General features: G+C 36.7%; 1 protein-coding gene across 4 annotated transcripts in view; it reads right to left on the bottom strand.

Annotated features, from left to right (window-relative positions):
* The window catches only part of TAOK3 (TAO kinase 3), a 146659-nt gene that overhangs the window by 22339 nt on the left and 102938 nt on the right, over window positions 1-21382 (bottom strand). For all 4 annotated transcript variants that reach the window (XM_074356098.1, XM_010963618.3, XM_074356100.1 and 1 more), the window contains 3 exons: window positions 19165-19371; window positions 8690-8824; window positions 413-649 (listed from right to left, as the gene is read on the bottom strand). In XM_074356098.1, coding sequence (XP_074212199.1) covers window positions 413-649; window positions 8690-8824; window positions 19165-19371 — 579 coding nt within the window. The remainder of the gene's footprint in view (window positions 1-412; window positions 650-8689; window positions 8825-19164; window positions 19372-21382) is intronic.

Below are 21382 nucleotides of genomic sequence, written 5' to 3'. Positions count from 1 at the left end.
AGACCAATCAGCAGGCAGAGATTATCACCACTAAAAGGGACTATTTGTAGAGCAATTTTCCTTTGAAGAGAACTGTCGGTAAGGCAGGCACAGTGACAGACCTAATGGTACAAATTTCCAAGAACAGAAGCATCCCATTTCTTTTCATGTGTACCAGACCCCCATCAAGGGAGTGATGCTCAGAATATATCTGAATAGACAAGAATGTAATATATACTTTCAGTTACTATTTTAACTTTAAGCGACAATTCTAAGTAGCCCCATAAACCCAGAAACATCCTCCCCGCCACAAACCAATATTGTTCTTCCATTGCCAAAAAGCACATCAGTCCTGTCTCCTGCAGACATGATGTCGCTGACTGGAACAGGCTGGGCTTGGCTGAGGCACGGGGGCATGTGTGCATGTACTGACCTCCTTTTCTATGATAGCCACTTGCTTCTTGGCCAGCTTCTCCAGCTCGATGGACGAGTTGTTGGCATGCGTCTCCACCTCCTTCTGTAGCTTGAGGCGGTGCTCGTCCATCTCAGCCTTCAGCTTGTTCTCCAGGGCGATCAGCTGCTTCTGGTGCTGGCGCCGCATCCGCTTATAACCTGACATCTGTTCCCGCAACTCGTTCTCCTGCTCATGCTCATGGATCTGTCGTGTAACCTGATTTGGGTTGGGGAACAGAACTCAGGTAACCAGACTCGTGGAAGACAGACTCTCAGGCAAAGCAGAAGAATCCTCTGGTATAATTTTATTTATTATTGTCGCCATCCATTTTAATGATAATTTTCTGAACACTCACATGTCCCAGGCGCTGTGTTGGGTGCTCTTTACATTCTTTATCTCTAATCCAAAAAACCATCTCATTCACTCATTCATTTTATTCATCCATGAGGTAGGTGTGACCACCATCATTTTATTGATGAAGAAATTGAGACTTGAGGGAATTAATGTATTTCTTCAGCCAAAATATATTTACATCTTTTTGACATATCATTCTATATATCCTCAAGGTCACAGAGCTAATAAGGACTAGGGCTGGAATTCAGACCTGCTTCTATCTGATTCCAGAGCCATGCTATTTCCACTACACCAGGATTTCTCAATCTTGGCACTATTGACAATGAGCCAGATAATTCTTGGTTCTGAGAGGCTGTCTTATGCATTACAGGATGTTTACCAGCATTCCTCCTAAGTTAAGATAATACAAAAAAATGTCTGTAGACATTGCCAAATGTCCCCTGGGGGGCAAATCCCTCTGGTTGAGAAGCACGGTACTATATTATACTATTTATATGTTTCTTTTTAAAGATCATGTCTCTAATAGTCATAGGAATCTTGAATATCCTTTTAAAATAGTTTGAACAAGATTTATTTCCGGTTCTTGATATGAACTGAGAGAGCAAGAGTGAAAGTGACTGAGAGAAAGAGAAAGAGAGAGAGAGAGAGAGAGAGCGAGAAAGAGAGAGAGAGGGAGCGCTATCCTTCTAAATCATCTGTCTCCTTCCTCCCCTTCCCTGCAAAAAAGATGTTAACAAATTACACACACTCACTTGCTCTCCTAAAGAGGAGAAAGCCTTTCTATAATTTTTGGATGCCTACTTTTCTTAGCAATTTTTCCTTAACCCATTTTCAAATGAGTATCTAACAAACTGAAGATTGCAACTGTAAATTTCAGCATTTCTTGTTTCTTTACATTAAACCTTTTCTGATTTTCCAGTCTTTCCTTCAATTTATGACCCTTCATTATTTTCCTACTAGATTCTCTAGTCACTTCCTTCTAATCTTCCCTATTTTAGCAGAAAATCTTAATTACACAATTATGACTTTGGTTTTGTTTTTTTACTAAGAAATTCAGTCACTCCAATCTACTATTATAAGCCAACTCTCCCCAATCTAACCCTCAAACAAGTTTTACTGGAAATTTTCATGCTGCTATTAATTCTCTCTACTATTTTCAGTTTATGGGTCAAAGTGCATTTTGTACAAAGAACAGTTTGTTTCTTTGCTCTTTTTAGAAGGTGTCCCTGCATACTAGACTGAGTCCTTACTATCAAGAGTGCTGTTCTGTAACTGGATAGTATTATCAAAGCACACCATTAAACATAAGCTGAACTTTGAAACCTTTCCAGCTGAAACTAACACTAGGTTTCTCATATTCATTTCTCTTTTCTAAAGGACAATCCTCTTTAAAGTATGAAGAATAAGAGCAGAAGATATTTCAAGACCAAAAAAAAAAAAAAGATACCATCACTAAAGACACATCTAACACTCTAAAGAAAATAAATCTATTTCTATTTTGTCATTACAATAACATTTTTAATGTACTTATTTCATGATAAAAGGAAGAAGCAGTTTGAAATACATGTGTACATTTCACTTTCTCATGCCTGCGTCTTCCTGAAGTTCAATTATAGGGAAAAAAATTCCAATGAACAGAAAGGATACCATTCAATCTTTTTGAATTCACTTGTTTTTCAGACAAATAAGGCAGTCAAGTGTCTGTTCTGGGGTAATGAGTTTGAGGCATGTTTTATCCACAAACTTATTTTTTTCTTATTTGAGCATTCCATCTTTAATCAGATTCCCAAAGCTGAGGCATGGTACACTCTACAGCTATCACAACACATTTAAAACTGGCTAGCAGAATGTCTGACAGGCTTGTGGTCAATAAAATATTTTCAGGATGGCCATTTTCCTAAACCAGGCAGTCTCCAGATAAAATGGAAATGACTTGTATCAAGAACACTTTCTATTCTAATTGGTGGGTGAGTCCCTGTTAAGAGGGTGGTCCTGCTGCATGCCAGATCATACGAGCTTGTGGCAGAGACAAATTACAAAGCTCACCATGCTACCACTGTACATAACTGAATTCCACAAGAGCCACTTTGCCTGCAAATGCGAATGCTTCCCATAATTTGGTTAATCATCATTTTAAACTCCTAATATCACCTTCCATTTGTTACAACTAAACTTTCTAAATCGCAGAGTAATTGTCTAAATTTTTAGGTACATTTAGAGATACTGAGTTTTAGAATTCCATGCTCAAGTTAGATGAATTTAAATAAAAGTATAACCATGTTTCATTTATGGAGTCTAACATGAAACATATAAAACATATTATCTATAGTTATGTATACCTGTGTGTTTTAAGTTTATACTTCATGTCTTATAAATACACTATGTGGTCAACAGAATTAAAAATAGCTCATAATTTTATTATACTTTATGGTTGACATAATATGCTTTCACATGTAATTAATCTCTTTAATTTTTATAAAGCCTGGGATTTGCACTAAGGTCCTACAGCTCTTGAATTGCCTGAGAAATCCACGTTACCAAGGCAGCAAAGAAAGAACCTTTCTGTTAGGAAGTAATGGAGGGGAAAAAGCATTGGAGAGAGTGGTTAAGTCTAAGTTACAAACTGAGTAATTCTAAGAATGAGAGAAAGTTGTAGAAAGGTAATGACTGGTTTTCACAAGTGTGGTGTCAAAAATGTGATCATCTAAAGGACGGCAGCAGCATCCTGCCATACCTAGCAGGCTGCTTGCAGACAAATCTCTTTCCACCCCTCACTATACAGGTGACCTTGGGCAAAGTACATAACCTCTTGAAGTCTCTCAATATCTTCATATGTTAAGAGGAAATACTGCTATAATGAGATAACACTTGTGCCTTGCAAGGTGTCTGATACACACAAGATATTCAATATATGTTGGTTTCCTTCTTCCGCCAAGCTAAGAGTAGGGTGTTTTTTAAATCTCTTCCACTAAGCATTTCTGATGATGGGGACATAGATCAGAAGTGGATCCAAGAGAAACGGCAAGTTTAACAATAAAACTGTTGTTATGCCTAGGTTGTGGATTAGAATATATAATTTCTGAATCTGAATTAACTATTTCGTATACTTGGAATGATACATAAAAATAAAGAACAACAAAGGAAGACTGAACTTTTTTCAGAAAGTTTCTACAGCCATTGCCTTCTACCCTGTTTAGTTCTAGCAAATTTTGGCCCTAAAACAAACCACTTCATCCAAAGTGTACTGTATGCCTACCAAGTACCGAATACTGCACTAGAAGGCCAATAAGCAACTTACTGAACATAAAAGAGGAGCATGGTGGCTGATAACATTACTCTCTTCAGAGATCAAAGGCACCTTACAAGATTAATTATGTGTAAGAATCAAAATAATGTGTATGATAAAACTGGCTACCTCAGCACTTAGAACAAATGAAATTTATAGCAAGTTCTTAAAAAGAATACAGTGAGTCACATTTTGGCATCAGAAATTTGACATTTCACTCTTGAAAACACCTAGGGAAAAAACATTTTAAATTCATACTAAAAGTAATGACTGGTAACAGGCAATTCTGCCTTGTACAGAAAAACTGATATGAAGAACTCTGAAAACACACACTTATAAACCCAAACTCTTCTGTGATAGCAGGACTGGAAGAGACTTCATTCATTCATTGTTCATTGATTCACTCACTTGTTCATTCATTCACTCAACACATGTTTACTGAGGGACTTTGGTCAAGTGGATGGGGCATATAGACTGGGCAGCACGAGTGAAAAATGGTATCAGGAAGGATCTTAGTGAGATTAAGAAGCCAAGAAAAAGGAAAGAGGAGATACACAGCATTTTGATAAGCAACCTCTGGTGCACCACCCAGGAAGAGAACACACTTCCAAGCATTTAGAAACAGAACAGCAGGGCACATGAAAGGGGGAACAGTAGCATTTACTCTAATATTTTACACTGGTCTATCAAACTCATTCAAGTACACGACTTCACAATTAGCTGAATGATTAGGTTGCGTTTTTTAAAAAAAATCAAGTGAAGATTTCATTTTTATATGAGCTCTTTTATTGAATCTGATAAAAACCAAAGTAGAAGAATCTATATTTGTATGGATAGAAAAATAAAAATTTTTCTCCTACATGCTTTCCTGGAGATTAGAAACTAAGAGGTTCACACCCCTCTCATTAATGTGTATTCTAACATCAGTTCCCATGTTTTGGACCACTGCATTCTAGTGAGTACTCCTCCAGAAGGCCAAATGTTGAACTGTCTGATAGATGTGGCCTTGGTGCTCTTTATAGGAACACCTACTATGGGAACAGCCGGTGACCCAGAATACTATGAAATTTTAAGAAATGACATCAAGGGGGAGGGTAGCAGTAGAGTGCATGCTTATCACGCAAAAGGTCCTGGGTTCAAGCCCCAGTACCTCCACTAAAAAATAAAATAAAATAAAAAATTAATTTAAAAATACATAAAGAAACCTAGTTACCCCCCCCAAGAAAAATTCTTTTAAATGACATAAGATGTAACAATAGCTGAAAATACTCTGATGAGTCACTAATCTAATTAAAATACTAGCCTCTCCATTCAAGAACAATTAAAAACTCAAGGAAGGCACTTCTCAAAGGCCCAAGAAGTCAGGTGAGTAATTTTGAAGAACTACATAAACATCTCCTTACTCAGGTAACAAATCAGCCCAATATGAACTTTCGTACAGAAGAAGAAAAAGAAAGAATAAAAGAGATCCCATGAAAGGCCCTTCCTTCTAATTTTTCAAAAGAAGGTCAATAATCTCTGCTCTTAAATGATTATAATAATAATTTAAAAATATATGTATATCAAATTTGAAAGTTCCCTCAGGGTTTCCTCTAGTATCAAGGTCTTTTGTTACAAGTGCAATTGTGCAACAGTGTATCATAACATAAAAAACTCAGTTTTAAGGTGCCAAAATAATAAAAAAAAAAATCTAGCAGTAAAAGCCTGTAGCCCATGGGCTTAATACATTTGTCAATAGCCCCATTCAAAAGCAAAATGTAGAAAGAATTGCTAAGGGGAAAAAAAAATCACAGAGATAGGCCTCTTTTAGTTTTATGAAGAAGGGGCAGATTGATAAACAAATTTGAGGAATCGTAATTTTTTTTGTCAGTTTGCAAGTCTAGTTAAAATATATACTCATCACTTATTTATCTAGTAACTGATAAACTAATTTCTAAATTCTTTTTCTTTTTGCTGTTCACTTTCGGATCACTCTGTGGCTTGTTGGCACTTCTGCTAGAAGATTACAAAGAAAGAGTAAAACCAAAATAAATAAATCAACATAGTATTGCTACTAACTATGAGAAGTGAAGAGAGGTTTCAGCAATGACTTGATTATTCAATACGCTGGACTTTCATTTCCCCATGATCTTGTTCTTATTTTTATGTTATTTTAAGTAATTTTAGCCCCTTTCATTTCAGCAGGGATCTACGAAAAACACTAAGGTTTGAGATAAATTTTTAAAAATTAGATGCTTCTTTTTGATATTCCAATGTCCTGATTTATATATTCCTATTGGAATTAGCCTTTGAAAATAATATAATGGGAACTAGAACTGTAGTACTTGATAACACACATTAAAATATCCACACCAATAGTTATATTGTCCAAAAAGGGACACAAAATGGCATACCACCACATCACTTTTCCTTTTAACTTTTTTTCTCTCTAAAAACCATCAAATACAAAAACCATTAAACTCTGACAAGCTTGCATCAATCCCACCGTGACTCCCAAAGCATCACATTTGGAGATTTTACACATGAAACAACTTATTTTGTGGCTATAGCAACAGCCTATTGCGACTCTGTTTTTAACTTAATATAGGTGGGGGAGGGCCTTTTAGCAAATCCAAAGTCCATCAGAGAGACTGATCCCAGCGTTCCCTGGATGTGCACTGTGAAGCCTGCAGGATTCCGAGGGGCTCCTGAGGTCTTTGCCCATAGCCCTGAGATAGCCTAGTAGGGAAGCAGCTTTCATCATCCACAGAAAGGGAGACTGTGATGGCTGAGATGCACACAGGGTGGCCCTGGGTGAGTTCACAAATGGGAGCGTGAGATCATTCTGGGATGGCAGTAGTGATCTTCCTGGGAGGCAGGAGAGGTCATGAATATATGATGTGGGAATGAGGGTGTGGCAAGTGAGAAGAGAAGAGAACCCGTCCCAGAGGGTTTGGAAAGCCCGCTTGGTACAATATCTGCTTCACATTTAAAACCTGCTTATGGTGCTCTGATTCTCAGTGGTGGTTCAGCATTTCTCCTCTCACTTCAGCATGCACAGGTCTGGATAAAGGTGCAAGTCTCACAAGAGTCAGGGGTAAGTAGTAGTATTTCCCAAATATCATATTTCTTTTTTTGTCAGATACCATGGTATGAAGATATTTACTATTCAGTAATTTCATGATGCTTTATTTAGATTCAAAAGCATGTTTTGTAGGTGCTTAACAATCATTAGCAAATACATAGTGGACATTTTAAGACCTCCATTACACAGTATGGCATGCATTTAAAATGAAAAATTGCCCACTGAAGAGACAACAAGAAACTTCTATACAAAGGACCTTAAAGGCAGGCTGATTTATAAGCCATCTAAATTAAATTGCTTGCTTTTAGACAGCAGTAGGCATAGCAATATGTAGGTGCTTTAACTTCCATTTTCTTTCTATTTGGGTTTTTAAAAATTATAACCCATTATCAGTCCCAAAGGTAACTAACTGAAAAGCCTTTAAAACACTTGAGAGATAAAAGTGGAAATCAGATTTAAAAAATAGGACAAGGAAAAGAATCATTTCTGGGTCGGCCTTGGATGATGTCATCACAGGTTCTAAATGTAACAGCCAGGCAGTGTACACTAACTCTTCCTGCCCATGTGACTTCCAGCATCAATCTGGGCACAACAACTAATATTTCAATAATTTTTTTGGCTGAGAAGTGATATTCGGAAGCAAAAGATTAAAAAGAGTTAAGAGTGCCAAGGATGAAACGATGTGAGTGTGTGTGTGTGTGTGTGTGTGAGTGTGTGAGTGTGAGTGCGCACGCGCACGCGTCGGGGGCCAAGGGGAGGAGGCATGAAAACTAACTCTTCCAGTACACACCCCTTTTGCTACTACAAGGGCATCCAGCAATCACATTTGCAATAGTAAAAATGCTGAAGGTTCCTACAGTATCTTTTCTTCCACAACCATCCCTCCCCTCTCCTACAAAGCCCCTCTTGCTTTATTGGTGCCAGGAAAATTCTTCAGGGGTTAAATGGGGAAGTGCAGCCACTACCATTGTTGCAATAAATAAATGAATGAACCAGAACGAACCAGCAATCCATTCCTGGGAAGCAAGTATCTTATTTCCTACAATTATATACATTAGCCAGAAACCATATTTTTTTTTAAATTGTGTTTTATCTTTTGATGTGGGTATACACATTACAGACACACACATGCACCTATACAAAAAGAAGCATAGTGCCCTGCATACACATACATCAAATACCTTTAAAATATTTTTAGCATGAATATTTCAATGAAAAGACAAATAGCTTTTACAAAATTGGATAGATTAGCAACTTCATCTCAAAGGCCTTTTATTTTGCACATACAGCATATATAAATACACACACACACACACACACACACACACAAAGGGTTTTTTTTCCCATGCCGGAGACAATGCTAAAATATCTGAGATCAGGTTGCTATGCCAACAGATTTTTTCTAAAATGAATAAAATTATTAGGAGGGAGAAAACATTCTTGACTCCTTTCCTCCCATCCATGAAGCCGAGAGAGGCTCAGGGAGGGCGAGAGGCTGCCAGATGGGGAGGAGGGGAAGGAAGGGAAGGTGGGTAGAGGGGTGTTTGCTTACCAAAGATGCTGATTTGATCGTGGCAAAGCGCTCTCTGTTCCGGTAGTGGAGGGCCTGGCTCTGAACTGACTGGGTAGGCCGCGGCTCAGGCCTGGGATCGCCGTGGCCCGCCTCATCCCTTATGAATACATGATCCTGCAGAAATGGATAAAAACAAGGAGAAAGTCCAGCTGTGCTCTTTCCTCGCCGGCTGCCTCTCTCTCACCCCTCTTTCTGCACAAGCACTGCTGTTTGAAATGCATAGTTTAGCTCTCTGCTAGTCCCCGCAGCTCCCACGGTACAAAATGAATAAGCAACACATTGCAGCCTTCAGTTAGGAATGTCAGCTGATCGCTAGTGGGATGCCTTCTGAATCCCTGGCAGGCTTTTTCTTTACCTCCAGAATTACATATATGCAAAAGAAAAAAAGAATAGAAAAAACAAGGCAATGTACAGACTCCTTAGAACAGTTTGCTTAAAACGCTGTAACCAAATAATTCCTTTAAAAATGTCATGTCCATGTCTAGCAAGGAGGATGCTGGTGGCTTTTAACATAAAAGCGAGCCTCCGCCTCATTCCCTTGAAAGATCTGCTTTCTCAATTTAATTTTATTTGAGATCTGTTTGGTAGGATCATCGTTCTGCCTAGAATCAGTGTAGGCTTGTGCTGAACTGCCTCTCTGTCTTGTGCTGGGAAGATTCGGCAGTCACTGAGGGATCCTGCTTTCCAGTCATGATCGTACACAGTTCTAGCACCTTCTCTCTACAGCTTCTGAAAGGATTTTTTTTTAGATTTAAAGAGACAGGCATACAATTTTAACCAAACGATACTTTCACAAATTCTTCCTCAACTCAGTCTCCGTACAGTCACCAGAGTGAGTAAAGCTGGAATTTAACGTCCTTGACTGATTTAATCAATTCTGTGCTTCTTGATAGGCAAAGATGATTAATCTTGTTGTAACGCCCATGAAAAATAACATTCCCTGGAAGGATGATAATGGATGTTTCTTAAATGCAATTGAAAGGACTTTTAAAGGGGAAAATGCTTTCAAAGGGTGATGCTTTGCTCTAGAAAAGACGGAGTGGTCAGTCAGTAAGAAGCTCTACCCCTTCAGAAAAAAAGATACTATAAAAATTAATAGCTCTAAAACATGTACAACCATGGGGGATTTTAAAGTAGTACATGTTCAGGATAGGGAAGGAGAAATTGATTCTCTTATTGCCCTAGGGTTTTAGGAGAAACCATGGTGAGAAGTCAGTTTTGCATTTTGTCCATGATTATTTGAAATTTTTTATAATTGCTCTTTCCTTCATCAGATAACAAAATTAAAGAGATTTAAAAAATACAAAATCTTATTATATAGTCTAAAATTTTGAAAAGTCAAAACATATACTCCTTGAGGAAAATTAAATTTTATATCCCAGTTTTTATGTAAAAGCCAAGAGCCATGATTAAATTCATTACTGGGCTGATTTTCTTTTTCCTTTTATAAAATTACAATGCTTCAGAATGTTGGGAAGGTATGTAGCATTACATCTATGTTTAGAGTTTTTTTTTTTTTTTACTGTACTGTGGTCTATTTTGCTTTCAAATAATGAAGACACCTTTAACACCACTGAAGGCATACTTACCAAATTCAAGGGGTGTTCTATTGCTGTGCTGTCCAATAAGATAGCCATTAGCCACATGGATATTTTATTTAAATAACATGTAAAATTCAGTTTCTAAGTCACACCAGTTATGTTTCAAGATAGCCACTATGGCTGCCATACTGAATAGTGTAGGTTTGGTTCATTTCCATCATCACAGAAAGTTCTATTAGATAGCACTATAGGTTAAGAATGCATCTCAACCTGTATTTTTGAAATTTATTAAAAAATACTCGATAAGTCAATTAAAATTTTTCCACATTATTTCCAGGGAAATATAAACTCTTATTTTACCAGGCAAAGAGAGATTAGGTATGGGACTAGATTTATGCACTAGATTTAAGGTTCTAGAGAGGAAGGCACTGGGATCTAATACCAATCATATTGCTGAATATTTATTACTAAATTATGTTATCTCCAACATGGGTCTTACTTAACATTATAATCCCAGAAAAGCAAGAAGCTTCTAAATGTCAGTAATCAGAAGAGACAGACTAGGTAGAGGCCTGTGGTTTTATAGGTCACAGTTTTGGTGAGTATTAGACAACATTAAGTACACTTGCTGAGAGGGAGCTCTCGAATGCTGTGGCAGCAGCTCAGTTTCAAATTGTAAAACTTGATTTACAAAGTTAACTAGGACACCAAAATCCACACTATTCATATAACAGAATAAAACAAAACAAATTCATGTGCAAATATGCGTAACTTTAATATTTGTTTTCTCTCAGATAAAAATTAACACTTGTAGTTTAGGACCCTGCTTATCAAATTAAAAGTCACATTATATTTGCTAAATTTTTATACTCAAGGATATAAAACACCCTGAAAAAATTAAAATGTGTAGTCATAGTTATTTTAGTTGATATGTAGCTAATTAAATAACCCATTAAGGTATATTTAAAAAATAATGCTATTTTAGAAGTTAGTCTGAAGAATAGGTCCAAAATTTTAATCTATTTTAAGTATAATAAATAATGCTCACAGTAGAACTCTTTGCTACTCCTCCCAATATTTTTAACTTTTAAAAAAGAATTCTTAGTTTCTGTAGCAGCTTTGTAACAGAGATTACCAACACAAAAAGTCTTCAAATATTATACCACAAGGGACCACAAAAAAGGCAAAATTAGTCTAACAGTGGATAGCCACTTCATGTGCATAGGGAAATAAATTTTAAGATATTCAACACCACTGCTTAAAACAAGTTCAAAACTCTGCAGACAACTTAAAGCAATTTTAAAATAAGAGGAATGTGACTTGAGAAGCAAGTTAAGAACAAATTAAACTATCAGCTTTACTGGGTATTTTGCCTGTTGGTTACACTGGACCCTTTAAGTAGCAGTCCTTTTGAAAATGATTATACCTGGCTCCCAGAATTTCTAAACTGAACACATTTTAAGATTGTTAATGGAAAGGGTCAATTTGCTATTTTATGCAGTTAAGCACTGCTGCGTGTTATTTACAAATGATGATGAGAGGGCCAACATCTTTGATGCTGAAGAATGATTCTAGAAGATTAAGAACAAATACCATGTCCTGCTTACCAAGACAAAATATATGACTTGTTTATAATTTATCTTTAAAACATTATCATCCAGGAACAAACAAAACAGCTTTTTGAAAAACCAGTATGTATTGGGGACCAGTTTTAAGTAAATCTGTGTTCATCTGATACATTTATAATGTTCTTTCATTGCAAAAAATGAAACTTCCTGAGATTAAAAAAAAAAGTTGTCATAATGTTTGCTCAAAACTTTTAGTAAAAAAAAAAAATTGTAGGGAAGGGTATAGCTCAGTGGTAGAGCACATGCTTAGCATGCACGATGTCATGGATTCAATCCCCAGTATCTCCATTAAATAAAAAATAATAAACAAACAAACCTAACTACCCTACCCTCAAAAAATCCTTTAGTAAAAATAATTGAACTTTATACAACATAGTGAAGTATGTGAAGCAAGAGACACAAATCTTACTATTACACCCTGGGCAAGGGGCTTTACTCTTTATTTAGAAGTTTCCCCCTAAATATCCTACTATTTATGCTTTGAAATGAAGATTCATGGTGTGGTCACTAGTTTAAAGTTTCTAGATTAACTTGAGATTAACCTCAGAAGCCACTCCACTGGACTCTGTTCTGTTTTGGGTATACCTTTATCACACCCTTCCTCCTGCTTACACTTGTCTGTCTGTGCATGAGACTGTGAGCTTTTTGAAGGCACAGTGAATGTGGTCTGAAAAATCTCAGTCTCCCTAGCACCTAGCACCGTACTTGACAGTTTGTAGGCAATTCAGTAAATATTTGCTGAATAAATAAGCTCCAGAGTATAGGTCTGAGGAGATTGTGAGAAAATGACATTTTCTCCTTTATTATTTAACAGAATTCGAATTTGTATTTCATAAAAAACCTGCCACTCTGTACTCTAAGGAAGTCATAAAATAGTGACATGCACACACAAGCACCTCTTTACGTGGAGGGAGGGAGGGGATCTAAAAATGGCTTTTTTTCTGGTGACAAGAAGCCTTTTTATAGATTCCCATACTTCTCACGCTGTGGAGAAGGGATCAGCAAACCTACTATCTCTTTTGTTTTGTTCATTTTAAAATTATTAAATTATTGCCTAAGCAGGTGCAGCTATCAAAAGCTGGGGCTAGAGGAAGGGGAGAAGATGGAAAAGGGTCTCTTCACCTGGAAGGATAGCTTATCAGGGAGAAAAATCAACCAGCAGGATGCTGAGGATAAAGCTGTCACTGTAGCGAGGTGGTCAGTGTGACTACTGTTTAAGAAACATTAACATTACCTTCATATGTTAATTTACTTTTACTTTGCCCAATGTGAGTGGAAGAGTCAAAGAACTTGCTCCTCTCTTCAGCAAAAATAGGAAAGGCCACTGAAGCAAGTGAAAATTAAACTAGAACATCCTATCCCCTCAAGGACATTGCACTTTTTTCTCCCATGAAAATGGTAAAGTTGTTCTTTTTAAAAAGATGTTGGGGGTGGGGGGAACCTCGCTAACATTGACTATTAGGAAGGGCCAAGTAAAGCTTTAGGAGTTAGGATAGAATGGTTTTTAAAAATAGTCTCTAAAAAGAGGCCATGACGACTAGAGTTCATTAGGTAAACTGAAAATAACAAGTTGATTAATGAACAAATAGTTTTAATATATTAAAGTCTCGTGATCTGTATTAATAGAAGGCAGCAGCAAGCAAAGATAACTGATTTTAGACTTTAACAAGATAAAACTATATCTTTTAACTGACAAATTAAAATACTTTGTTGCTTCGGATGATATTAAAATCTGTTTGCCACTGCTAAGTACACAATGGTTTTAAGGAGTAGAGTGGAAGCTTAGAGGCAGGCTAGGTGACCACAAAAAAAAAAAAACTAATCTGGATTAAGAGTTTGCCCTGGGACTCATTTGTGAATAATCAAGAATTGAGGTGTAAAGTTGTGTCCTATAAAAGTTCATCTTCATTGAACATTTATTGAGTGCTTACTATGTGACAGACACCAGGCTAGGGGGCATGTGAAAAGAGATGTCCTTGAGCAGCTAACAGTCCAGAGATGTGGTGAATATTCTTGTTGTTGGAAAAAGCAGTGTGGCAACACTAGCAAGGGGAAAAGAAATAAGTGCTTTAAGTTTATTTTGTCAGAATATACCTTCTGTCTTATCAAATCATTCTTGCTCAAAAGGAAGATTAGATTAGGATACCTTCAGTGCCTGGGATAGACCAGAGTAGAGGCAAAGACTGGAGAAAAAGTAACCTGAAATTCTGATGTTAAAGGAAAATTTTCAGCGTCTCCTTTACATTTTGGGGGCTTTATCTGTGACAGAACTGTCCTAAAATCAGGGCATCTTTATTCTGGATGCAGAACAGGTAACTGCAAGTCACGCTCCTACTAGTTAAACATGGCCTTTAAAAGTAAGTTTACTTCCTACATAAAATGGTCATCTGTTCATATATATGATTTGACTAATTTAGGATATATCTGTAATCTGGATTGTAACAATCAAGGGTGAGGAACAAAAACTTCCCCACCCTTATTTTTATATTTTGATATTTATTGAGCATGTTCTTATTGTCTAGAGTACCATCACTGGAGAAAATCTATTCATTTAGGTCTTTCAAATCATAAAGATAATATTTAAGATTATTTGACCCTTTTAAATCTATATGTTCAATGAACCAAAATAGCATGGTGTCTGGTAATTAATTCATTCACTGTGTATTTTCTGTTTGTTCATTCATTCATTCCACAGCTATTTACTGAGAGCCCATGCTGTGCCAGGCACTGTTTTAGGTGCTGAGATACAGTGCAGGACAAGGTAGGCATAGCCTTATCCATGATGAAATTTATATTCTACTCATGAAAAAATTACACAAATTAGTACATAATAAAGTTTTGGATAGTGACAAGTATTAAAAATAAAATAAAATAGAATAATGAGATAATGGGTAGAACATTATTTATAATATGATAATTTACTGATATATATAGCTTTCTCTAAGATTCTAGAAATATAAAACTGGAAAGTGTTTCCTAAAACAATATTGACTGCTTTTTCTCTAAAATAATCTTCGTGGTCACAAATTATGATAGACCCAACAATGCACTACCCAGATTCCCCCTTTAAGGAAGGAGCTGCTGTTGGCAATCATCTTTGACTGTCAGTTCTCGGGGCTGCCCTATCGAGAGCAGCCTTGTCCAAGTTCACACTCTTCCTGGGTTTCACCTATGCAACGACTGACCTGGCTCAGTATGGACAACTCTGAAGGACTCTTTTAGCTCCAGAGCTCCCTGAGGGGTTGGTTGAGGCTGCCATTGGACCTCCATCTCAGTTCAATTTTGCCCTCTACCCAATGCTGCTTCTTTCTCTTCCCTTCCACAGGGGTTGACCCTAAAGGAATTTCCTAATTAAAAACAAAAAACAAAAAATCTCCCATGCTAAGCCATCTCAGCTCTGCTTCCTGGAGAATCCGAACTGCAACGTGTTACCTGCACCTACATGTAATACGGTGTAGCTACCACCTATCTGCACGAAGAAGGGAATTACCAGGCTAGTGGCTTTTAGGGAAACAACAAAGAAAAAAAAAAAACCCTTCAAGTGAAATCCAAATACATAATGTAAGAGATAAAGGTAGACTTGTCTCGAGTGAGGTGGATGAGGCTTGGTCCTGAGGCACCTCTTTACAAAACAGCTTGAAAGTCACATTAGAGAGTAGCTCTTTTTAAAATTACAGGAATAGAAACACAAAATTTTAGAGCTGGACGGGATCTTGGAAATCATTCAGATCAACTTCTAATTTTACAGATGGAAAAACTGAGGACCAGAGAGGTTTGTGACTTGTCCAAATTAAAAGAAAACTAACAGTGGCAGACAGTACTTTAGTTTCCTCATTCCTATAGTCCACTATACAAAACTAGATTTCTACTGAGACCTTAAGATTCTATTTCATTTATGTTCCCAAGTTGGAAACTTAGGAATTTAAGTAAACCAACAAATATTAAGCTTCCAAATAATTTATTTCTATTGTATTTGAAGATAATATACTTTTAAGCTCAGGTATGGGACATAAATAGGTTTGAATGAAGAGATACAATTATTTAACACTAAGTTTTCATATATAATATATTCTATTTTTCTAGCCTGCTTATATTCTTTTTCCTTTTTTATTATGGTTAAAATACACATAAAGTTACCATCCTAATTATTTTTAAGTGTACAGTTCAGTGCTAATATACTTACAATGTTGTGTAACCATTACCACCATCCATTCCCATAACTCTTTTCTCCTTGTAAACTGAAGCTCTAGACCCATTAAATAACAACTCTGCATTTATCCCCTCCCCCAATCCCTAGTAACCACCATTCTACTTTCTGTCTATGATTTTGACTACCCTAAGGGCCTCGTATAAGTGGAGTCACACAGTATTTCTCTTTCTGTGACTGGCATATTTCACTTAGCATGTCTCCATGGTTCACCTATATTGTAGCATATTTCAGAATTTCCTTCCTTTTAAAGACTGAATAATATTCCACTGTACGTATAGACCACATTTTGTTTATTCATCCATCCATCAATGGGCATTTGCATTGCTTTCACTTCTTGGCTGTTGTGAATAAGGTTGCTATGAACATGAGTGTAAAAAAAAATATCTTTGAGATCCTGCTTTCAATTCTTTCAGACATATATGGAGAAGTGGAATTGCTAGATCTTATAGTAATTCTATTTTTAATTTTTTAAGGAATCACCATACCATTTTCCACAGTAGCTGCACCATTTTACATTCCTACCAACAGCATACTAGGGTTCTGATATCTCCATATCCTCACCAACAGTTGTGATAGTCTGTTTTTTTTTTCATCCTTAACAGAGACACTGGGGATTGAACTGAGGACCTTGTACACACCAAGCACATACTTTACAACTAAGCTATACCACACCCCACATCTTCTGGTTTTTTGATAACAGCCATCCTAGCATGTATGAAGTGGTATCTCATTGTAGTTTTGATTTGGATTTCCCTAATGATTAACAATGTTGAGCATCTTTTCGTGTGCTTATTGGCCATTTGTGTACCTTCTTTGGAGAAATGTTGATTCAAGTCCTTTGCTCATTTTTGATTCAGGTTATTTTTTTGTGGTTGTTGAGTTTTAGAAGTTCTCTATATATTCCAGATATTAATCCTTTATAAGATATATGATTTGCAAATATTTATTCCTATTCTGTGGGTTGCCTTTTTACTCTGTTGATATTTTTTGATTAGCTTGCTTATATTTTGAGGTTAACTCAAAGTTTTATTTGCAAATGCTTTTCAATGTTTTCCATCACATTTCCTCTACATACTTAATAATAAATTAGAAATACATTTTAGAACTTAAAATTTCCTGACAAATATTTTTTGCATATCAAATACAATTACCTTCTATTTCAGAATATAAATTATCATCTAGTCTTCTTAAGTGATTATACCAAGGAGAAAAAAAGTATTGGAAGACCCATATTATTACAAGAAAGTTCTATACTAGTATTCAGAGATTAAAATTAAAACCACCAATGGGTTCAAGACTAGGGTGCTCTTTCTTGTGGATTAGGCCAGTAGTATCTTTCTTCTAATTCCAGGTGCTCATTTGAGAGGTCCTAGAGATTCAACAGAATTCCTTCTCTTTTGCTGTCTGTCCCCATGGAGGTCCAGAGGTAACAGAAAGGAAAAAGACCGTATCTATCAGAATCCATGATAGCTCCTTCCAAAAAGAGAGCCCAGTGAAAACTTTTCTGCCTTTCAAATACACGATCACTTGCCCAAGTTCAAAGAAGGCCAGGTGACAATGCTGAACTCTTAGCAGATCTCTGCATCTGTCTGATATCACTCCACTCCTCAAAATGCTTTTATGACTTACTGATGATTTGGGTCCTTGCTGTCTCTCTAGTTTCAATTCACTTTCCACATAGTTCACCAAGATCTAACCTCTCTGATCTTTTCCCTCTTCCTTGAGCAAAGTTCCTTTTGTCTCAGAGCCTTTGCACATATTGCTTCCTGACTCACCCCCATCTTTCACCCCAAGTTAACTAACATTTATTGGTCTGTGAAGCGTTAGCTTAACTGTCACTTCACTGGGGAGACTTGCCCCTATTCTCGGCTACATTAAGTCCTCCTCTTACCCAGAGCAAGTTTTATAATTATATGATATAGTTACTTGTGTGATTATTTGCTTAATTTCTCCTACAGATAATATGCTCCATGAAGGTATGATGTCTGTTTTATTTGTCTGTATCCAAAGGGCCTACCATAGTTCCTGACAGATAATAAAGGTCTCCATGAATGTGAATACATGAATAAGTTAATCAGTACAGAAAAATAAATGTATATCCCTCCACTGTTCATGACTGAGCGCCAACATATTTTCTCCCATCCTTCATCCTTACCTGTTCAATTTTCTTTTCCTCTCAATAAAAATGTACAACCAATAGTCTACATGAAAAAAATTCTTAAATTTGCTCTCCTACTGGAACTGGAATGTAATCACTGATATTTATTAAAATAAGTACATACATAACTCACATATACCTAAAAGGAAAAAGTTATAACGGATTCTTTCCTACAATTCCACACTATGGACTGCTTACCTAAGGTTACTTAAAACACTTTTGGGAATTACTCCAAAGAATTATTGATAATTCTGTGAAATACTCATCTTATAGAAATTGCTTTGAAAGAAGCTCTAAAATTATTTTTCAGTTCTTTATAAAGTATTTCCACTTATAAACCATGATAGGCTTGTATGAAATGAGGATCTTCAACTGGAAAAGTAAAGTCAAAACAAAAACAGAATCATTCACTCAAAATTCAGAATAATTAAGCTGATAGAGAGCTAGTCTTAGAAGAATTAGAAACAATAAATCCAAGAAACAAGAGAAAAGAGTGGAAACTGTTCTAAAACAAATAGTACTTTGGTTGGGACTATACAGTAAGAACCATACTTCTGAAAGAACATACTTCTAAAAGGTCACAATCGATGGGTTATACTCAGAAAGCTTTTAAAGTCTGTAGTATTAAGGTTATTGGTTTAGAGAGGAACTTACAGGTTTCTTCGACTTGGAGATTTATGGATTTATTTATTTTTGTTTATTGATAGACATCAGAGTAACAAGACAGGAAGATGAAGAAATAGGCACAGATACAGCTTGGGCAGTCCTTCATCATCTTTTTACTGTAAGAGAACTATCAAGTGCTAGGTTGAGACCCCTACGTAAAAGGGAAATAAAATATCTGGATGCTGAGTGACCTGAGCTGTCTTCATTATGACTGGAAAGCCTACAGCTGTGAAGGGGACCAGGACACCTACCTTCCTGTGCAGAACAGAGGAGCTGGAATTTACTGTGCTTTCGTCATCATGCATCATGACAAGTTCAGAGCTGCTCTCGTCCATCACCTCCTGCATGCTGTTCACACTGCTGCTCTGGCTTCCTGTGCTCACAGACATGCTTGGGATGGAATGGTTGCTGCCCAGGCTGTCCATTTCCCTGTGCAGGCTGGTTCCATGTTCACTGTCCTATAAAAATGGGGCATTCGGGTTAAAAAAAAAAAAGACTGGAGATAAAGTGCCAATCTACTGATTAAGTTATTAAGCACACTCAATTTTGCAGTGCAAAGTTGCTTTTCTGCCAAATCTCCAAGGATAAACTTTTAATGTAGGGGCTCCACTACTCCCCCCACCATTTTCAGACATCTCTAGTTCGCTTCCATGCCTTCCCCAGGGGCTCCTCTGGACATGGGTCGTAAGGTTCCAAATACTGCTATCCCAGGGCTTTCCCCTGTCATAAGCAACTATCTTATGGTCGTATTGCTATTCAATAAGTGGAACCAGGCCAGGTTTCTAAGAGACCTTCAGGAACATCAAGGTGCTAGAGAAAGATGGCAGGCTACTGAACAGGTGACCTCCAGGATATCTGCAAACATGGCAGTGGTCTCTTGAAACTAAGAGAGTGAAAAGAGTTTTCAGAGTTGTGACAAGCAATATGCTCCTTTGCAAGTCATTACTGAGTAACTTCATATCTAAGTAGGGATATTAATTCTACTGTCCGGTGCAGGTAATTAAATTCTGCCTCCCTCAAGCAATTCCATCATGCTTACCTCTGTAATCTTATTAAATATATCTGTTAAATAATACTGGTATTCATCACTGCTCGTCCAAAGACTACTATTTGAGAAGTGGTAAAATAATCAGAACATATAATTTACCCATCACAGTGGGATATCTTTTGATACAAGATTAAATAATATAATTAAAGCAACTTAGCTCTAAATAAACCCTATTTTTCAAAGAACCATACTGTACATACATAACTTTAATGAATTGTGACTTAGCTATGGCAATGTAAGGAATCACTGACAAAGGTAATTTGGGTAATTTAAAATGGTAGATAATACATTATATTTTTAATAGACTTATTTTCCCAATTAAAGGGAATCACTTGTATATATGCAATCAAGAACTTTTAAATTCCAATTCAGCTCTCTGAATTTCACTTTTATAATTACTGATAAAAAAAATTTGTTTTATTTTCTTTAATATTAAAAAGCTAAACTAAAATTCATTCTTCATTCTTACCCTCTTTTTTAAAAAATAGTTTTTGAGGAAGAGGAGTCCTTTCTTTTGTTGAAGCTAATCCCTGCACTAAGACTCATGCTCCTATCCTGTGCACTCCCTGAGATCCACTCTTTTTTTTTTTTTTTTTTTAACATTTTTAAATTGAGTTATAGTGAGATCCACTCTTTAACTACATCTCTTTCCTCTGTCTTCAGTGCCTCTGTCCTGGCTCCTTCCACCTCTGCATTTAACTATGAAGAGGTATTCCCCATATTTATGTACCTTTCTACATACAACTCTTTGTCACTCTTCCTTCCTGGCTAAATTTATGAATCTTCAAATAACCAAATTTTGCTGTCTCTACTGTCTCACTTCCCATTTGTTCCACAACCCACAGTAATCATCCTACTATTCCTGTAAAACTGCTTTTACTGAGGTCACCGAGAAGGCCCTACGCATAACACCCAGGGAACGCTGATTTTGGTGTTTGCCTAACTTGACCGTTCTGTGGCATCTGATGGTACTGGATGCTCCCTCCTTGAAGCTGTGTCCTCTCTTAACATCTGTGACACCTTTATTTCCTAGGCCTCTCTTTTCTTATATGGCATGATGGGCCCTCTTCTCATTCTACATTCAACTCCTCGACTCATTATCATTTTAACACTCTTCACCCCCAAACCAGCTACCCTTTCCTTTGTTCTGGATTTGTCTTTCACAACCAAACGCTCGACATCTCCATTCACGTGTCCCAGCTGTCATTATCCTTGCCTTCAACCAATCCTTCTTAAGTTATTTGAATGAGAAAGCAGAAAGTCATCTTTCCTTTGAAAACTCTTTCTGTGTACTGTGTCAGTAGCATCGGATGCCAGGACCTTAAACTCAATAGGCACCAAACTGAAATTATCCTGAACTTACTCTTTCTCCTTGGTTCTTTTTCCCTGTTCTTGGTACTGACATAGTCTAATCACAGAGT

This window comes from Camelus bactrianus, chromosome 32 (genome assembly GCF_048773025.1).
Source record: "Camelus bactrianus isolate YW-2024 breed Bactrian camel chromosome 32, ASM4877302v1, whole genome shotgun sequence".
Classification (NCBI taxonomy): domain Eukaryota; kingdom Metazoa; phylum Chordata; class Mammalia; order Artiodactyla; family Camelidae; genus Camelus; species Camelus bactrianus.
Note: the sequence above shows the minus strand (reverse complement) of the source record. Positions and strands in the feature narration are given on the sequence as shown.